Source organism: Pholis gunnellus (genome assembly GCF_910591455.1).
Source record: "Pholis gunnellus genome assembly, chromosome: 6".
NCBI lineage: Eukaryota > Metazoa > Chordata > Actinopteri > Perciformes > Pholidae > Pholis > Pholis gunnellus.
In genome coordinates this window covers 11678390-11699090 of record NC_136532.1, presented here as the reverse complement: position 1 = coordinate 11699090, position 20701 = coordinate 11678390, and the positions used below count along the sequence as shown (strand labels likewise).

The window sequence follows — 20701 nt, the reverse complement described above, 5'->3', positions numbered from 1 at the left end:
TTTCGCATTCGCTCTGTCGAGGAGCTGATAAAGTGTTCGTTCACCCTTGTCCTTCTTAACGACTGTATGAGCTCAGTACACTGAGGGTTACGAGGTAGCTGCTTCTTTATTTCTTGTCTGGCCCACTTCTTTATCCCCCCTCGGAGGACTTGTCATGGTCTGACAGGCAGTCTGAACCCCGTGGCCACCCTCATTCCTCACACATCTTAACCACATCCTCGTTTTCTTTAAGCATGGGAATGAAGATGACAGAGATTCCAGCAGGCCCTGAGCCCTGTGTGGCTTAAAGCAGATTGGCTTCACATTTCAAATAACTTTAAACAATATACGTGCTCAAGGAAAATTGTTCGTGAGTATTAAGAAGCAGTCACCAATTGCACATTAAATCACTGGTGGCTGATACATTAATCAGGGGGGAGTGAGACCATATATCAGTGTAGAGCTGCAGCAATTAGGAGATTCATAAATTAATGAAGCCAAAATTAATACAATTTGATGGTTCCATCTTTTCCAATCTTAAGATTTGCCTTTTTTCTTAGTTTTATAATATTGCAAACCAAATATTTTTTTGGACTAGATTAAAATATATAAAATATATTTGCTTGTTTCTCCTCTTGGGTTTTGGACTCTTGGGTTTTGGACAAAACAAGATATTGAAGACATCACCTTGGAGGAAATTAATTTTATGAAGAATCAGTCGAATAATCTGGAAAATCTTACAGATAAACGATAATGAAAATTAGCCCTAAATCAGTCCCCCAACTGCATACTTTACACTGCAGGTGACCAGTCCACAGTGTCAGTATCTCAGCTCAGCTCCACATGATTGTACATTCATATCTTATAATCAGGCTGGATGGAGCCATTGGTGTGATATAAGGGATTTCTTCAGTTCAGAGGAATTCCCTTTGTACTTCCAGCCGGAAACACTTAAAGATGCACCAGCCCGTGACACACAGAGACACTCTCAGAGCTCACAGGTGTCCAGGTCTGAAAGCTCAAAACAGACAAAGACAAATGAGCGTTCTCCTCGTTCCTCTGAGGCTGCTGTGAAGAGTCACTTATCCCTGACCTACAAGGCCTCACTGTGGTGCTTTGATTATCTTCACTGTCTTCTGCACATGGAAAACACATGGCATCTTTGAACCTGCAATATGATAGCCCACCAGCCCTAATATTCTCTGTTAATTGATCATTCAATACTTTCTTCAGATTCTTACACTATCATATACACTACGTCTCGTATAGGTTGCTCCGGTTCTTTCTGTTTTTCCTAGAAGCTGAAGGTTATGACTCCAGGAATGTTGTATCCTTCTCTCTTTATTCATTTCCCTGTGAATGTACTCTCTATTTCTCTCTTTGTCATTTTTTGTTGCGCCACATTTATCATGTGCCTCCTCTATATCCCGTGGGACCAACAGTGCTTCATAATTGTCTCTCCTTCCATTTCCCTGTTCCCATCGGAAGCACCCTTGTGTGACCCTTATGATAAAATAACCTTTGTCTCCTCTTCTCTGTCTGGCCGTTTGCCACATCTGTCTTTTGTCCTTTGTTCTCCACGAGTATTCTTCCCACAGACAGAAATCCATCCATCCATCCATCCATTTTCCTCCGCTTATCCGGGGTCAGGTCGCGGTGGCAGCAGGCCAAGCAGGCTGACCCAGACTTCCCTCTCGCCCGCAACATTTTCCAGCTCATACTGGTCACCGAGGCGTTCCCAGGACAGCTGGGAGATATAATCCCTCCAGCGTGTTCTGGGTCTTCCCCGGGGTCTCCTCCCAGTTGGATGTGCCCGGAAAACCTCCAGTGGGAGGCGTCCAGGAGGCATCCTAATTAGATGCCCGAACCACCTCAGCTTACTCCTTTCGACGCGAAGGAGTAGCGACTCGACTCCAAGTTCCCTCCTGATGTCCGAGCTCCTTACCCTATCTCTAAGGCTGAGCCTGGCCACCCTACGGAGGAAACTCATTTCGGCCGCTTGTAGCCGCTGCCTTGTCCTTTCGGTCATGACCCAGAGTTCGTGACCATAGGAAGGTGAGGGTAGGAAGGTAGAGCGACCAAGACGGTCCGGTGCAGCGCCTGCTTTACTGCTGCAGCCGCACCGATCCGCCTGTCGATCTCCCGCTCCATCTTACCCTCACTCGTGAACAAGACCCCGAGATACTTGAACTCCTTTGCTTGAGGTAGGCACTCCATCCCCACCTGGAGGGAGCAGTCCACCGGTTTCTGGCAGAGCACCATGGCCTCAGATTTGGAGGTGCTAACTCTCATCCCCGCCGCTTCACACTCGGCTGCTAACCGCCCCAGTGAATGCTGGAGGTCACGATCCGAGGAGGCAAACAGTACCACATCATCTGCAAACAGCAGAGAGGCGATCCCGAGACCCCCGAACCTGACGTTCTCCACCCCCCGGCTGCGCCTAGATATCCTGTCCATGAAAGTCACGAACAGGACCGGTGACAAAGGGCAGCCCTGGCGGAGGCCAACACCCACTGGGAACGTGTCTGACTGAATGCGGACACAGCTCCTACTGCGGTCGTACAGATACCGGATCGCCCGTTGTAACGGGTCCGGCACCCCATTCTCCCGCAGCACCCCCCACAAGAACCCCAGAGGGACCCGCTCGAAAGCCTTCTCCATGTCCACAAAGCACATGTAGACTGGTTGGGCAAACTCCCAGAACCCCTCCAGTAGTCTTGCGAGGGTGAAGAGCTGGTCCACTGTTCCACGGCCGGGACGGAATCCGCACTGCTCCTCTTGAATCTGAGGTTCGACAAACGGTCGGAGCCTCCTTTCCAGCACCTTAGCATAGGCTTTCTCCGGGAGGCTGAGTCGTGTGATACCCCGATGATTCGAGCACACTCTCCGGTCCCCCTTTTTGAAAACGTTTGGGCTTGCCGGGTCTTTCCAATCGGTTCCCCCGCCATCTGATCCAACTCTCGACCAGGTGGTGCTCAGTTGACAGCTCTGCTCCTCTCTTCACCCGAGTGTCCAAGACATACGGCCGCATATCAGATGATACGATTACAAAGTCGATCATTGATCTCCGGCCTAAGGTGTTCTGGTACCAGGTACACTTATGAGCCACCTTATGTTCGAACATGGTGTTCGTTATGGCCAAACCATGGCTAGCACAGAAGTCCAATAACGAGACACCACTCGGGTTCAGATCGGGCAAGCCGTTCCTCCCAATCACCCCCCGCCAGGTTTCTCCGTCATTGCCCAGGTGAGAGTTGAAGTCCCCCAGGAGAACTATGGAGTCGGCAGGCGGCGCTCTTTCCAGGACCCCTCCCACCGACTCCAAGAAGGCCGGATACTCCGAACTGCTGTTTGGTGCATAAGCACAGACCACAGTCAGAGCCTTGCTCCCCGCAACCCGTAGGTGCATAGAGGCGACCCTCTCGTTCTCCGGGGAGAACTCCAACACAGCGGCGCTCAGCCGGGGGCTCGTGAGTATCCCCACTCCCGCTCGGCGCCTCTCACCTTGGGCAACTCCAGAAAAGTCCAACCCTTCTCCAGGAGCTTGGTTCTAGAGCCAGTGCTGTGTGTGGGGGTGAGTCCAACTATATCTAGCTGGTATCGCTCCACCTCCTGCACCAGCTCCTGCTAGCGAGGTGACATTCCACGTCCCTAGAGCTAGTCTATGCTGCCGGCGATCGACTCGCCCAGGCCTCCGGCCTGACCCGCTGCCCGGTCTGCATTGCACCCGACCCCGATGCATGTCCCTGCGGGTGGTGGGTCCACAGGGTGGCTGCTCCATGTTGTTTCTTTGGGCAAAGCCCGAAGGCCCGGCCACCAGACGCTCGCCGACGAGCTCCCCTCCTGGGTCTGGCTCCGGGAGGGTGCCCCGGCTTCCCTGGTCCGGGCGGGGTGGCTGAAGACCGTGGGCTGATTATCCTCTCCTCTCCTCTTCTCTGTCTGGCCGTTTGCCACATCTGTCTTTAGTCCTTTGGCGAGTATTTTTCCCACAGACAGAAATCTCAGAGAAATTCCTTTACATTTCTATCCATGCTGCATTTCTAACATATGTTTGAGTGCTCCTCCTTCCACAGTACGTGAATGGATGGCTAGACGGAAAGTGAGTTTCTAGTCTCACCAGTGTTTTTGCCCTCGTCAGCGATCTTGTCAGTTCACACAGCTCCCAGCTTCTTCCTCCCCACGCAGCCTGCTGCACTAACTCGGTGTAAGCATGAAAGATGCAGCCTTCATAGCGTACAAGGCCAAATGAGGGCTACTAGAATACCTGTTTAAGCTTTTTGGGACAAAGTCATGGGCTCTCTGTCAGCGTTTGCATTCATTTAGCACTCAGCATTCAGCACGCTTTTGTTTCCCTCCAACGTTTTACTGTCTTGGCGTCTATACCGTCGAGGAACAGATGGGCCGAAGCTCTGATTTTTCCGTCCCTTAAAGATTGAAGATTTCTTTCATAACTGTTGGCTGTGAGCGACGGTTGATGATTTATTTAGCTTGGGCCTGGCGTTCAGTGTGCCATGTGTGCTCAGAGACCTGATACTCACTGAGGGCCTGCTTGGTGCTTTTGCCAGTGAAACAGCATGGTGCTGGTGGGTTTCACACTTCATAACCCAAGGACGCCTCGTGTAAGAGGAGGGGGTTGACTATGAAACATTTTAGATTTAAAGACACCAAGTGTCCCTGGATGAAGGCAATATCCGTGGCCCATTGTATAATAGTTGCAAAATGAGGAAAGTTATTTGCTGTGGGGCTTGTAAATAAAACAGATTTTCAATCTTTAGTCTTCCACATCCCAGAGGAGATAGTGATGTTACCTTTATTATTTTAAAGCATCTCCGTCCTCTCTGCAGCAGAGAAAGTATTGTTCTTGCAGCCCTGTACTTTTATGTATTGTGTAAATTAGTTACGTAGGTACTGCAGGTATTGGTTGTCAAGCCATTTGGGAAATTGTGAACTCCGTTATGCCAACTGCTTTTGTTAGCGGTTGGCATTTCCTCTTCGGTAATTGCTTAAGTGCAAAGCAAAGAGAGAGAGGGAGACCATAAAACCCACCCCCACCTCCCCCCTCGTACCCCCTGGTGACAATCTTAGCTGTTCCCAGGTGAAACCTCGTCTCAGCCTGGGAAACGCAGATGTTTATCTGTTGGGTCTGGAGGATAAGTGGTAGGGAGGGGTTGGGCTTAGTACCCCCTCCTGTTACTCCGAGCACTACCTGACCACAGCTGCTCCTTCAATGTCTGACATTTTCCACTGATGATTAGAGCAATTTTTTTTCTGGACAAGGGAAAGCAATCATGGGGTAATCATATAGATCTGTGTTCATTTCTGTAGCCTTAAGGCTGATGGATTTACTAAAATACGTGAAGGGTGGGCTTGTATTTAAATAACATATGTGGCAGATGAATTCTCTACTCGCTTTACTTGAGAAGTTTAGTATTAATTCAAACTGTGTCTTACATTTTCACACTTTAAGTAGTCCCTGGAACAAGTTATCTCAGACTCACACATTTGTAACTCAAAACTCTGGCGAACCTTTTTCAAAATGTCCTCATTCTGTAGGCTACATTATTATTACATAAATGGAAAACATCAAGATGAATCAATAATCCAGACTAAAGTATAGCAGAGAAAAAGCCACATCAAAAAGAAATACCTGCAGTATTTTCCAGACATTTCTCAGAGGTGCCCCTCGCTGGCTCAGGTCTGTGTGTGCGGCCCACCACCACATGTGGGGATCGTTAATTGGAGCTGGTTCAGGGCTGCTTCGCATCCTCCGCCATCGGCAGTTTCCTTTAGTATAAACCGTCCCTCACACACACACACACAACCATATGGACGCACATATTGACAAACAGACTTTGGGGGGAACACACTCCCACTCTTGGAAACACATTGGCAGCAGAACACACAAAGTGTAGTTTTGTGTTCGGAGCCGCACGGTCTCTTTGTGGTTTCTCCATACAGCCCCCTTTCTATACATCTACTGATTGTGTAAACACAGGCCATAATGATTGTTGTCCTCCAGCTGTAGCCATGTGATCTGATTATTTGTACACTTTGTTGTTAATAAAATAATAGTAGCATATGGCAGCTCAAACAGCCTCAGTGTGTTTACATACATTAAAGCAAAAAAAAGAAGCGTAACCAGCAGCCTTCAGTGTTTTGTTGATATGATAAGTAGAGGGGATGAGATGAAGCTGGGCTCTCCAGCTAAACGTTTCTCATGAACATATCTCATTGCCTCGACACTATCAGGAACATTTATCTGCTCCCGTTAGAGGGGTAATTTAAACCACACCGATTAGCTCTCAAATGAATCACCATTAATTATAGTAACCTGATTTGGTGCCTTTAGCCTAATGGTGGCTTTGAATGTTTTACTGTGTGAACATTTTTTAATGAGCTTCTGGAGTTCTAAAAAATACCTAAAGAGCTTGACTCAGCCTGATCTAATAATCTAAGAAATCTCAGTATGAGATCTTAACCTCAGCGGCTCCTGATACTATGTCTGCTGAAGCCTCTCTGGAAAGGAAGCGGACTCGTTACCCAAAATGAACCGCGTTGAAAACCTTTAATGTCCGTATGGGACCTCGTCCCCCTCTATATTCCGTCCTGAGGGATTTAACCTCTTCTGAGGGCCAAATAGGAACCAAAACGGATGTGTTTTGATAGAAGAGAGAGACCGCAGTGTAAATACAGCCCACAATGCACTCCTGCCAATCTCGTGACTGATTAATTAAAGCCATGTAAACACCATAAAGAAGTTTCAGAACAAAAGGATGGGGGAAGGGATGGAACAATCTGAACCCGTGGGGAAAAAAACCCGCATATTCAATGTGACTGCATGGGGAAGTTCCTTTTGTGAGCGTCTTATCGTGTGAGTGTACTTGTTTGCAGGTGTTTTGACAGTATCAACCGTACTTCCTTACATTTTTCACTTTGAAAATGTGATTTCATTCTGTATCTAAAAATGACAACTGCTGTTTTATTCTGTAATCTGTATTTCTATGTGGTCACTCACTCTATTTCTCCCTTCAGGAACTGGTGTCCTCACACGGTCACTAAGACCGTGACTTGCCAGGTGCAGAATGGGACAATCCTGCAGCGGGTCTACCAGACGTGCCGCTGGCCGCAGGGATGTACAGGAGGCAGGTGAGAAGGCGACTTTACCACAACTTTTACTGCTGAGCTTTTCATAGAGAATAACCCACTTTAAAATGCTTCAAACAACCTCTGTGGGAGTGCTATTTGGTATTGTGTTCCTTTTCTCTATTGTGGAGTTTAATAGCAGAAACATGGTGATCTTTTTGAAAATCAAGTCATTCTTCTTCTTTGGCTTTCATCTCCCACTGAGCAAAGAAAATACAGATCAAACCATGAGCAAAATGTCTGCAAAGCCACAGTCGCCACCAGTTAAACCTAAATAAAATCTAGCTGTGAGGTTGCAGATTGCAGCCAACTGAAACTTCTCCTGTGTGTCAAGTGTGTAGGAGAACTATAGTGGCTCACAGCAAATGGTTCTATCTAGAACCAGTGTTTGGTTTGTCCGTTCTGAGCTGTTGTAGGATCATGGTGGCCATCTCCGTGAAGAGGAGTAGTATCCACGCTTGAGCACTATCATGTTGCAATTCCACCAGGTTTTCTTGTTCTTCCCATTCTGCTGACAGTGAGTGAATCATCAGTCATTCAAGAGGAAATCAATATGTACCAAGTTCTCAACAATAGATCAAAAGGCAACGCAGCTGCAGCACATGTTGTGAGAAACGGACTACTGATAAAGTTCATGCAACAAGTTCACACTTGTTCCTGGGGGTAGACAAAAGGCATTGTGGGACATGAAGGAAATAATAAGCGTAAATGAGGAGGGTTAACTGTTCTCTACGCCAAAAACAAAGGGGTGAATTCACAAAAGGATTGCACAGCTTTTGCAGCCGCTAAGCCTGAACAATTACAACAAAAAGAAACCGTTTAATTTTCAAAGAACCTGCAAAGAGTGAAATGCACCCGTAACTGTGCTGCCAAGCAAATAGCATCTCAGTGCTCCTGTGCTATCAGCGTGTATTTAAATGAGATAATATGCACACATTTGGTGCAACATCAGCCCCTTTCTATGCAAATCATGCAATCGAGCCTCATTGCAAAAACATTCACAAAGTGATAATAGCAACTCACAGTTGCAGTGAAATTATTAGCATCGTCAGAGAGTTGATGGTGACATTAGTGCATTTATACCGACAGACTGGGATATTAAATCAAATACATTTTTTTCTCTGTCTTGTCTTTAGTTCCTTGCCTTGACATTTTAATTTTTCTTTTTCTCTCTGCCATTGTTCTGCCGACAATGCCACATGAAAAATTGCAATCACTTGCAAAACCTTATGAGTGTGATTGAACATTGTTTTGTGAATCTGACCGTGAGATTGGGGAGATAGCAGCTGCAAGTGATGCACAATACAAGGTGCTAACAGCAGCAGCAATCCCTTCTCTGTGGATTCACCTGTAAGAAATCAAATTACACCAGTTTAAAAGGAAAAATACAAGTTCATCAAAAATAACTCAAGCAACTCACTGAATCACACATTTATTTTTGCTTCAAAAAGCTCCCCGAGTCACAGTGCACACACAGACAGCATTCCCTGTATGTGTGTGATGGCTTTACGTTTGTTTGTGTGTGTTTGTTTTAGCTACCGGACCGTGGTCAGACCTTCCTATAAAGTGGTGTATCGCACTGTGACCTCTCTGGAGTGGAAGTGCTGTCCAGGATTCAGCGGCGCTGCCTGTGAAGAAGGTAAGTCAAGACAGGAGGCCTCACAGACACGTGCACACATTAGTTATACAGCAGCTGACATAAAAGGAACAGTTGGGGCTCTAGAAGGGGGCCGTCTACACAGTCTAGGACTGAAAACTGGTTTAGTGTGTCTCTGTTTCCTCTTTTCATCATTCTTTATCTCCTTAGGCTTACTCATTTATCACCATCTGTATCCCTCTGGTTTGCATTGCTGTCTCATTGCCTGCGTGTGTGCCTTCCAATACATGTGTACGAGTAATACTTTGAAACAGGAGTGATTTCCATTAGGCTTACATAAGGCAGCCTCAGTCTTCTAAATGAAGTTGCGAAATCAGATCCTTCAGCCTCTTCAGGGTGAGTCAGATACTTTATTAATCAGTTTGAATGTGTTCGTCGTTAGAGTCATTGTACTACGCGAGGGTTGATTCTCCAGTGTGGCTTTTGAGTTTTATGGTCCAGCTGGAACCAAGTCTTCATGCTCTTAAAGTGCCATGCTAGCACTTATGTTTTCATTTTTCAACTACAGTAGCTGCCCACCACACACACACACACACACACACACACACACACACACACACACACACACACACACACACACACACACACACACACACACACACACACACACACACACACACACACACACACACACACAGTGTATAATGACTTCCCCTGGCACTGGCCCTCGTGTCTCTGCAGTCTGGGGAGAAGGGTGGAGCGTCTGTTTATGTGGTGACCCAGGACTTGACTGGGTGTAACGTAGATCGTCAGGCTTTGCGACACAAAGGACAATAAATGTTTACAGTGTTTAAAGTGGTCACTTTATTTGTGCTGCTGAAAGGCTGTTTTTCTCGTGTATGCTACCACTCCCAGGTGAACTGAGAGCAACTCTCTGCCCTCCCTGTTGCCTGTAGGCTGCTGCAGCGAGGCTTCAACTGGAGAAATGGCTCCACTTCCAAACTGCCTTGAATGTCATGCTTGTTTTAGAGCTTCCTCACTTTCAAAGTCAAAGAACACATTGATAACCCAGACTTTACTTAACAAAAGCAGAGGAACACACAGTCAAACAGGGAGGAAATTATCCAATTAAGTTGTTGCCGGGGGAGATTCCCCCCCCCCCGGTTGTCATGGCAGTATGGGGGTGTCGAGCCAGCGGGGATGCTGGGATTAGCCACTTATCTGAGCGTCGTTCCGGGTGGCTTAGATCACAGGCGGCGCTGAGTAAAAGTGACAGGTCCCATTCACAGGGCCTTTACTCTCCGGCACCATGGATGCTATCCAGGGCCACCGGCGCTTTGTTCTGCTCCTGCCGCGTGAGCAGAACCTCTTGCCAGCGCAGAACCTGACACCCCGCTGCTGTCTGCCTCATTCGCCGCTTTAAGGAGAAATAAAAGCTTGCCACACGGGCAAAGCTGGACACCGGACTGTGCTTAACTCTGTTGCCATAATGTTGCCAAGCTGCACACGTAGTTCAGTGGGTGCAAGTTTCAAATACGGGCTCCTCATACCCGTTTGTGGCTCCATCTGCAAATCTCTACGCATTTCTTTGTGGATTTCCAGACGGCTTTGAGCACTTGTTTGACCTCGAGTTTGGATGAAATAAAAAGGCTCGGTACAAAAAAGCACCTCTGTTATATAACAGAACAAACAACTATCATCCTTTTCGAAATCTTCTGTCTAGGTCAGACATTAAAAACATATTGCTTTTGATCTCATAAATCTCATAAATAACTAACACCGGATACATATATCTGTAAAAAAAAAAACTCTTTTGGAGTTCCAGCGTCTCAGCGGGTATATACCGTTGCTCCCATCATCCCTTTTCCTCTGCTTGTCTGCTTTTCACAGACTGTGGAAAATGTGTATGATCCGCTCATTTACTCACGCTGCCCTGCTGTGACTTCCACCCTTCTCTCACCAGGCCAACCCAAAAGCCTCTGGCCATGTCTGACTCCCAAGGCCAGTCTGCATTACAGCAGATCTCAACAATGTCCGTACCAGCAGGACTCTGGGGCTGCTTCAAGGTGCAAGAGAGGACAGGAAGTGCGTTATAGGCTGAGAGCACGGTCTTGATATGCTTATGTTTTAAATGAAGATGAGAGAGTTGTTTTCTCTTGCGTCCCTCCGTTCTCACCCGCCTGCCTGCCAGTCGATTGGTCAACATATGTACATCAACAGCTCCAGTCCAAAGAAAGATAATGTGTCTCTGTTATAGATTATGCGTTTCCACAGCAGCAGATATAATGAGAGAACATTATGGGAAGAGTTCACGCCATGCTGTCATCCAGTCATACACAGGCTCGTGAGGCTTTTTGGCATGTCACACTCAAACTGAGGGCTCCAAAAGCAAAACATTACATCACACCCAGGCCGATAAACAAACTCAATCCATCAGAGTCCAAGAGCAGTAAGATAACACTGCATCGGACAGGAACCTTTCACATTCACTCTCTCTTTTTTTTATTTCCTCACCCTAACCTCAGGACTTGGCTGGAATTCCAAGCCAGTGGTGTAATTACTGGGTCCTAATTGTTTTCTATGAGGTTTGGGAGATATTGTCTTACTTGTGGACCTGGAACACAATGGTCTTTATCTCTGATTGAGCTTGATGAAAAAAAAGGCTAAGTATTTGCAGATGGAAGCACGTTCATAGCTTGCCAGAAGCAGGGATTTAATGTATGCCTGGTTGGCTTTGGCATTCCAAGTAAGTAAATGCTTGTTTTCAGATGGGATATCCTAAGTTGTGCTACATCAAACACAAATATCAAAATTATACCTCATTTAGAAGCAATTTTGTGACACAAGAATATCAAATGTAACCCATAAAAGCAACATTATTACGTTAGAGCTGGCTCTCAAAGCCTCGAACCCGTACAGGTTGCATCAGTGTCAATATACAGTGCAGCACTGAAGGATGATTGCATTGCTCAGCAGTTGCGGATATCAGTCAAATTCATTATTTTGGACTTTGCCCTTTGTATGTTCATTTTGATGAAGTCTTAAAAGTGTGAAGACGGCACTAGGAGACAGCAGTAGATATATTTGCTTTGTTTTGATTCATGACAGAACAGCACTTAAAAGAAATGTGGGTGCAGCTTATCGCAGGAGGGGGCCGGCATGCAGCACAACATACGGGGGAACGTAGGTTTGAATTAGCACGGCTGTCAAAGCTCTGCCACGGGGGTCCCCCATCGAGCCATATCTCGCAGCCAAGCGGAGGCTGCGGTTTTTTGGGTCGCAATTACGGTATGGCTGGGAGGCATCGGCCCGCTCTCTGTAATAAGCCGCAGAAATGTAATCTGTGTTTTCACAGCTCAGCGAGGCTTATCACAGGCCTGCACGCTAAAACCCCACGCTTTAAACATCAGCCGGCTGCAGCTTGCCATTAGCAACCGAAGAGTGGGAGTGCGTGGACGGCGGTATATGTGTCTGTCTGACTGCCAGAGTGAATGCGTGGGTGGAGGTGTTGAGGATTTGTACAGTGAGGGATGCAGCTGTTGGGCGTGATTGGCTGCTTTAATGGCAGCAGGCTTTAGTAGCTGTGAGGGAAGCGAGCCCAGCCTGAGGTTAGAGGGGAGGGAGCTGAAAAAGAGCAGGTGACCTCCAACTCCTCTTAGACCACACAGAGCAGCACTATCGAAGTCATTACACAGACAAACATGGAGTCAGCTTCTCGTTTAGCCCTCCTCTTTTCTTTCAGTCACATTCCTGGATCCCCCTGTGTTTGCATTAGCAGGTGTTGAATATGTTATTCTCCCCATGCTCCAATTCATTCACAAAAAAACCAAACAGATTTAAGTGTCAGAATTAGCCAAATCCAGGATATTTATGTCCTCATGAGACAAGATCCACAAAGACACATAAATCATATACATACAGGGAGGCAGACTGCAGCCGGCGTGCAGAAAAGGCCACAGCAGCTGATATTCATGGTTATGTAAATGGCCAGCGCAGCACAAGTGCTGAGCCCAAATTGGAAGCAGCTGAAGTTAAGGCAAACTGGGCTGAGGGCCCCAGATGAGATTAGACATGGGAGAGTCCAACGCTTTGAGGTCACGCTGCTCTGCTCAAGGAAATGTCATTATAGTCAATAATTATCAAACGACACCACTGAAGATACAGAACAACCAACATTAAACCAACTAAACCAAAAAGTGGAGGGAAGATTTTCCTCTTCTCCAGTCGGCCTTTCTTTTCATCTTCTTCATTCTTCTTGTGCAAAAATAAAAAATCCCAAAATGATACGTCCTATAAGTGCTGATAATATCATTATGACATTATTTTATAAATGTTCAATGCAAACCACATACAGAGCAGTCTGTGGAATGATATAGTCATCAGATTATACTTATGACTTCCTGTGCCTTCATGGTTTATGTTTGACTGTAATATTTTAAGGCTAACGGCAAAGGTTATGGGAGAATATCATTTTCCTGCCAGATTCATTCATTCATTCATTCATTCATTCATTCTTATTTACTATAGTAGTTTATTTGATAACATGAAGTTTAGGTCCATTTGTTTACCTGCATCTCCTGGCGTTTAGTCTGTTCTTACCTCTTAACATAAACGGCAGTGAGCTTCAAGAAATGCAGAGGCACAATTCTTTCACTGAAACTTTTTAAAGTTTCATACATACTTAGCCTTCATTCTGAGTTAAGTTTTATGTATCTGGCTCCTGGACTGGAAATGCCTCTTCTGCTTACTGATTTATTTATTATTTCCCAAGACTTCCCCCGGGAGTGCATTGAAAACTGTTTTTCCTGACATAAAGTGGGCCAAGTCAGCAGTGCAAAAAAAAAACTTTTAGCGATGAAAATAGACACACACACACACACACACACACACACACACACACACACACACACACACACACACACACACACACGCATGCATGCAATGGCAGCTGGAGTATTCTTCTGTCCCAATAAAGCAGAGGCATTTCCCCTCGCCCAGTAGTTTAAGTGGACTAGTGTGCTTACGGAGTGACCCACAAACAGACAGGCTCTTTACAGCCTGAAGGATCACGCAATCAGGAGCAGAGAGAAGAAAGACGCTCTCTTCCTGGCCAAGATAAGGCCAAATGAACTCGTAACAGAGCTTTTATCATGTAGACAGATAAAGAAAAGAAAAAAGGCTTTTAAATCCTCCTCACTACTGGAGGTGTGGGCTCTATCTCGTCTCCGGTCCGCTCAGCAGCTGCATTAACCCCGTCCGCTCGCTGCCTTTCAACATATCACCATCTCTCATCTTGAAGGTATAGAGTGGCATGATGTGTCGGTACTTTTTAACACAGCGCTGAGAAGGTAATGAAGCATATTTGGAGTTTTGACGTCAGTGCAAAGACAATGGCAGCATTGATGGAGTGGGTACGCCTCGGGTCCGGTTGGTTCCATACAGCTGTGATGAGTTCAATGAACCCAATCCTGCTTATTGCAAATCACTATCTCTCCATTAATTGTCAGAATTATCTTCGAATCCACTTTTTTCTGTCTTTATCTTCCTTCTCAGTCTTTCTGTGGCTTCGTCAAGCTGTGAAGTGCATTTTGAATTACCTTCTAATGACCTTCTTTTACTTTTTCTTGCCCTTTTATTTAAGATGGTGACTATTTTCTTGATGAACCGATGTATTGATTGATTGATTGATTGAATTTTTGGATGAATAGAAACACAGAAAAATTCTGATTTCCACTGTGGCCCTCCAACATACAGCAAACAACACACCTAAAAACATAACACCAGTCGAGACAAAACAGGAAATCAGTGAAATATGCGAAAGTGATGCTAGTGACAACATATTCATAACGAAGAAAAAAACAGCACATTTGAGAAGCTGGAGTCAGCAAATGTAACCGATTAGTCAATCATCAATTATTGCAGATAGACTTTCTCTCTATTAAAGTTTCAACTCTACAACAACATTTCACTCTTTCATTCTCTTGCTATCAGTCATGTGAATCGCTGTAAAATGTCGTGTCTCCTTACTGCTGTCTCACCCTCAGCCCCCGCTGTGGATATAGACCACAAAAACACAATAAAAACAGTTGTTTTTAGATTAAATATTATTCTCTTACATTGTATCAGTCTGTGGCTTTCGTACACTCCCAGTAGCCCTGACGATGTAGCTGCTCATTTGTGACCGTTTTGAGTTCATAAACATGTTCAACGCCACATAAGAGACGCTTGAGTGTTGTGGCTCAGTGGGTGGGGATTCTATGAGGCCGACCTTCAAACCTTCTCCACTCCCATGTATACGAAACCACAAACAGACCACCACATCAGAGATGTCGCTGTGGCATGTCGTGGTGACATCATTTATGGCCTTTCGTGTCACAGACCTCCCAAACACCCCAAACCCCCCCTCCCTCCGGTTCGGTCTCAGTTTCCCAGCCACTAAACGCTGCACTCTTAGATAACTTGTAGAATTTAAAAGTCATTGCCCCCGTCTGAGCTCTTGAGCTCTATTTTGGTGCTGGTCTTTGCATATATTTCCATTTGCTCATGTGCTTGTGACACGCTGCTCAGCGGTGACGAGTAGAGTGGGGCTGATGGTTGTGATTAGTTCTGGACTGAAGACGAGATCGGAGACGAGGTTTGGATGAACTGCACCAGCAGTCGGCCTAATTAGAGACATTCAAACTAGACAGAGGAGCCCATCGCCTTCACCAAAAGACAAATGACCTCACCGAAGAGGAAAGAGCAGAGGATGACAGAACTTGTCTCTAGCGAATCAAATTTCCGACATATAGAGCTGAAGCTACGCACAGTTGGTGAGGTGGGACTTTACAGGAAGATCGGTTGTACAGTCGCAGACGAGAGAGCTGTGAGAAATCTACCGTAGAAGTGACTTTGTGTGTTCACCTTGGTGTAGAGTTATCCGAATTAAAGGCAAACTATCGTACCCACTACCAACTATCAGGGTACCCAGAACTGAGTTTGCAACCTATGGTATATAAATATGCCAACTCTCTGTGATACTCTTCATACTACATCTATTGGTAGACTGGCTCCGACTACAGGCCAGTGTTTATTATGGTCTTAATGTGGTTATATTTCGTATATTATGCAGGCACACTATGAATTCTAGCATGTCAGCAAATAGGTCGCAGGTAAACCCTCACAATCTTAAGTTGAAATGTGAAATACAGTCACCAAGAGTTTTGAGTCCCCACATATCCAAGATCTGCAGACATGTGATGAGATACTGGGATTTATTACAGACCCAGGGTCAGGTTTTCATATTAGATTATTGACATAATGAATGTTTCATGGTTAAAAACCAGCTCTGCATCATTTCACTATTGTGGAACTGAATTAAATAATGACGACCATCTGAATGTCTAAATTATCGTACATTGATTGTACATCACACAAAGAGCAAAATGATGGTACTAATTCAATAAGCAGCATGTGCTCTTTAAAACCAACTGGTTTAAAGCCTGCTGCTTGTGTTACACTTAAAGCCGTCTTCAGCGCTGCAGTGTTGCACAGAAAGTGTTGTTTGCCCTGCACTAATAGAGTATGTAAGACATGCATCATTTAGGAAAGGGCTCGAATCTCCTTTGCTGCATCGTCTGAGGTCGTGTCTCAGGGGCTTCTCTTCACATCCACGCACACACATGGGCCTGCACGCACACTCGGGTTCATTCTACAGTGCTGCACAGACGGCACTTCCTTTCCTTTTACCGGCTTCTTGTTCACTTGCAGACACACATCTTGTTGAGATCATCTCAGGGGCACAGTGTGATGTTCACATTGTTCAGGAAGTGTGGTACGCTTCAGTGGTCCAGGACCAGTCCAGGAAGAGGTTGTGGCAGCGGCGCTGGTGTGGCTGGTGAGACAGTGTCAGGGGCTCAGAGCCAGAGAGGCCCAGCGGGGTGAGCTCATTAACAACAGGACGTACCCCTGAACCTCTAAACCCAGGTCTGCATTCCGTCCGCTCCGCTGCCCCCTGGGACTCATCCAGGGGGGCTTTAACAGCCCCGTTGTTATGGTTGGACCCTCGCCACGGCCAGAGCCGAGCTGTGCATGACGACTCCCCCACCCCAATCCCTCTCTCCCTCCCTCCCCTGCCTCAATCGGGACCATAAATTCAGTCCAGAGAGGGTGTCTGTGTGTTCCTGCTTCTTCAGGTGTTTATGGCGCTCTCACTCATTCATACTGCGCTCACAGCCAGAGCCGGGCAGCAAACAAACACGAGCACACACGCAGACATGTTTTTGAAACACCTGCTGCCCACGAGCAAGGACACACATAAATCAAGTTTGTATGTCGAGACGGACATGTGACTCGGACTATGTTCAACATGAATTACAGCACAGATGACCCGGGTGGCACACACGAGCTGAACTTGCTGACTCTCTGTAATCAATAAAGCTTGGTAGAGGACACAGACACACGCTCACTTTCTCTCTTTCTCTGAATGCAGACACACTGTATACGAGTTGCACGTGTTGCCTGACAGGGCAGTAAATCACTGCTGCTGTGCCAGAGTTAGAGCTGCATACACTCTGTCTGCTGCCATCATTGGCTGTGCGGGTGATGAACAGAGGACGATGACAATCGTGTCTCTTTTTACTTCTGTTGGTTGCCCTCCATGTTGTCTTCCGAACGGGCTCTATGTCACCCTGATGGGGATCGCATGTGGCCCCCATGAGGCCGTGTCTGGTCCGCTTTGTGGAGACAACAGAGCTCACAACCTAATAGGACAGTCATGACACCAAGTATACATGTGTTAAAAGTTCTGTTGCTGTACTGCTCTGTTTTGGCAGTAACACTGACTGTGTTAATGTGGATTTATGTGTAATTGTGCGACAATGTCGCTGGAGGTTCAAGGGAGTTGATTTATGATGAGGCGACACCAGACGGATCGTATATTATAAGATCATATTGTGCGTCAGTTATATTCTCCACTGTGACTGTAATCAAAGCAAGCACAAGTTTGACTTTGCTCAATGTGTGTTACTGAAAAGATGAAGATTACTGCGCCTTCGTCCTCTTGCTTCATGTTGTTTTCACACATCAGCAATCTCAATTAATGATTTGAGCAAATGTTCAAGCAAAAATACCAAACATTCCCCAGTTCCAGGTCGTCGATTGTGATGATTTTCAGTTTTTCGTGGTCTTACGTGGTAGGTAATCAATCATTTTTCCCTTTTAGTTTGTTGATTGGAAACAAGCTATTTAAAGACATAAGTTTGGGCGTTAGAAAATTGTAAAGAAAGTGTCTAAACAATTAATTAAGAAAATAATTGGCAGATAAATAAATGGAAATGATCCGTTAGTTGCAGCCCTCCACGGAGAAAGCATGTTCTTTACGGCATCAGCTACGACCACAGGTTCAGTTGCAACCCTGAATAGTAAAAAGTACATGTGGCTTTTCGAGGTTGAAGTCTCATTGGGGCTGAAATGTCTGCACGCCTGAGACTCAGTCATTGTAGTTTGGATACAGAATGGCATATGCTTCTCATTGTACGCATTACAGAACTGAGGAAAAGTAAAAGCTTTCACTGTAAACGTTCTTTGGATGTGCACAGTGGTTACATATTTGTAGTTTTTTTTTGTACTTTGTGTATATTACCTGAAAACTTGACTCTGTTTCGATGTGAAATTAGGTAAATGTTGATGCCGATATGTCAGAAACTACACTTGTACAGTTCAGAGGATCTGGTACTGAACCACTGCCTGCACACAAATTGGCCTTTTCAAAGCGGTTACCCTTTTTGGACATCCCCCATCATTACATCCTATTTACAAAAGACCAAAAGGATTATTCTCTGTTAATGCATTTTATACTTCACTTTGCCTGTGTAAACCTAGCTACTCGAGTAAACAGAGCCCCATTGAAGCAGAGTTACAAAATCTGCGGCCAGATGGGTTCTCGAAGTGGAGAATTACAGTTTGTCCTGAGACTCGGAGCTCAGCTCTCTCTTACCTCTGGCCTCCCTCAAAGGGGGGGGGGGGGGCAGATCTATTCCCTCTCTCCTAGATGCAGAACGAGATGAGTGTGTAAAACGAGAATGGCTGTACTAATGAACGGGTGGCACGACTCCAACGGGACACGTTGACCCAAGCGCTGCCAGGTAGAACAGGCAAAGAGAGAAGAGGATGTGTTTTCCCATCCTGTCTTGTTTTCACAAGCTGACACTTGCAACGAAATGGGATGGCACTGTTGTGTTAAGCCAGACGAAGGAAAAATATTATAAGGGACACGGAGAGAAGGGTAAATGGAGGGTTGTTCTTAACTGGAAAGGCCTGTTCATGTTACTGTTAAAAGGACAAAGAACAGGCTGAAGTAATAACCGTGATGAGCATCAGTCGTACTTCCTCTACGAGCCAGAACCACAATGTTCCTTTGAGGTACCTAATCTTTTCATAATGTAACTGAACTTAAGAAGTAAAATTAGATTTGAGGCTCCCGAGTCTTTGTGTGCTCTGTCTCACAGTCTGTGCACCGCTACCCCCTGCGTGTGGTTGGGTAGCCATAAGGACGCCAAAGGGGTGAAAGGGCAGAGAAATGAGGGGTGCAGGGGCTTGTGCTTTCCTGCAGAATAATAGCAAGTATTGTTCCTTAAGTGGCAGCACTGTATCAAGACCAGCACAGGATATTTCCTGACATACTCATTCGGCGTCGGTCTTAAATTTCTTCAGAGCTGTATGTAGTGAGCTGGTCATGCTAAGGGAGTACAATGTGTCCCTTTTAGCGCCCGAGTATCAGTGAATCAAAAGAGTGATTACAGCCGGAGAAAGCACTGACAAGTGCCTCAACATCTCGGAAGATGTTTAACTGAGATAGCCAGGGAGAATTGAGTGCACTTTGTAATACATGGTTGTCCTTTGTTCCCCTGTTTTCTCTTCATCTACACTGAAGACTGAAAACTGTAGTCAGCGTGGATACCTGAAATATAGCTGGATAAGAGTGACAGTTAAGTCTCAGCAGTGGATTAATACTTCCTCTGTGGATGACTTATTGTGACGGAGGCCTAAAAGCACTCCCTGATCAGCGCAGAGACAGGAGAGGGCACGCTGGGAGATGAATTACAAACTCTGCTCAGTATCATTCATCCATCAAAGCAGCTCTTTTCCGCCAAGCTGGAATTCCTTTCCCCTAGCTGCACCTGACAGTGCAGAAACCTTAGACCGAGATAACCGCCAGTTCACTTTTTCTTCCAAAAGTGCAGCTGAGTTTTTCAGGAGGCTCTCAGTCACGAGCGAGGCAGCTTCTGTCAGCGGCAAGCAGCCGCCCTCCTCTCTGGGCTCAAAGGACCGATCTGAGAGGCTGTGTGCAGCAGACGGGCGGATGGCCATCGTCAGCAGTTTGACTCCGATGCTAACGAAAGTCGGGCTGGAATTGTTGATGAAAAGTGTAGATGTTGAAAGGGAACGGCATCGTGCGGTGCAGTTGACTGTGCAGAGGGATAAGGGACCTGCTTATTGGCCAAGGACAGCTTTCACCACGTTCATGCCATAGGCACATTACAAGATGAAAGAGTCCACGGAGACGTTGTGAAACCATATCTTTTGATGAACACTAGTTAGTCGTCCTTAACACCACCAGTCACAAAATCCCTGGACCTGTTTGGGAAGTTGTGGAGCACAAAGTTTATATTTGTCTGCGTCATCGCTTCAGCAGAATGTTTCAGTAACCCCACATACAAGTTTAGGGCTTGTATGAGAGAAAGGGGAACGGCTGCTGTAATGTTTGAGGCTTGTTTAAAAACTCTGTCGTGTTTTTGCATTTTTGAGTCACAAAGTGGCCATTTTGAACTCCGAAGTTCGAAAACTACCTCGAGCAGGAATAGCTACTGTTTTTTCATGCATGCTTTAATACAGTCTATCGAAACATTAATTCTAGGTCGGCTTCGAAATTCATCACTATGGTCGGTCGTTTTGGATGCAAATGGTTTTCAGTTTGTGGCGCTCACAGTGTTGCAAATGCAA

The 20701-nt window shown here is 45.9% G+C and overlaps 1 protein-coding gene across 1 annotated transcript in view; it reads left to right on the top strand.

The window, feature by feature from the left end:
* emid1 (EMI domain containing 1) overlaps positions 1-20701 on the top strand; it is a gene marked incomplete at both ends in the record, with an annotated part of 51368 nt that overhangs the window by 1650 nt on the left and 29017 nt on the right. The window contains 2 exons of the mRNA XM_079160481.1: positions 7012-7125; positions 8658-8761. Of these exons, the coding sequence (XP_079016607.1) occupies positions 7012-7125; positions 8658-8761 (218 nt within the window). The remainder of the gene's footprint in view (positions 1-7011; positions 7126-8657; positions 8762-20701) is intronic.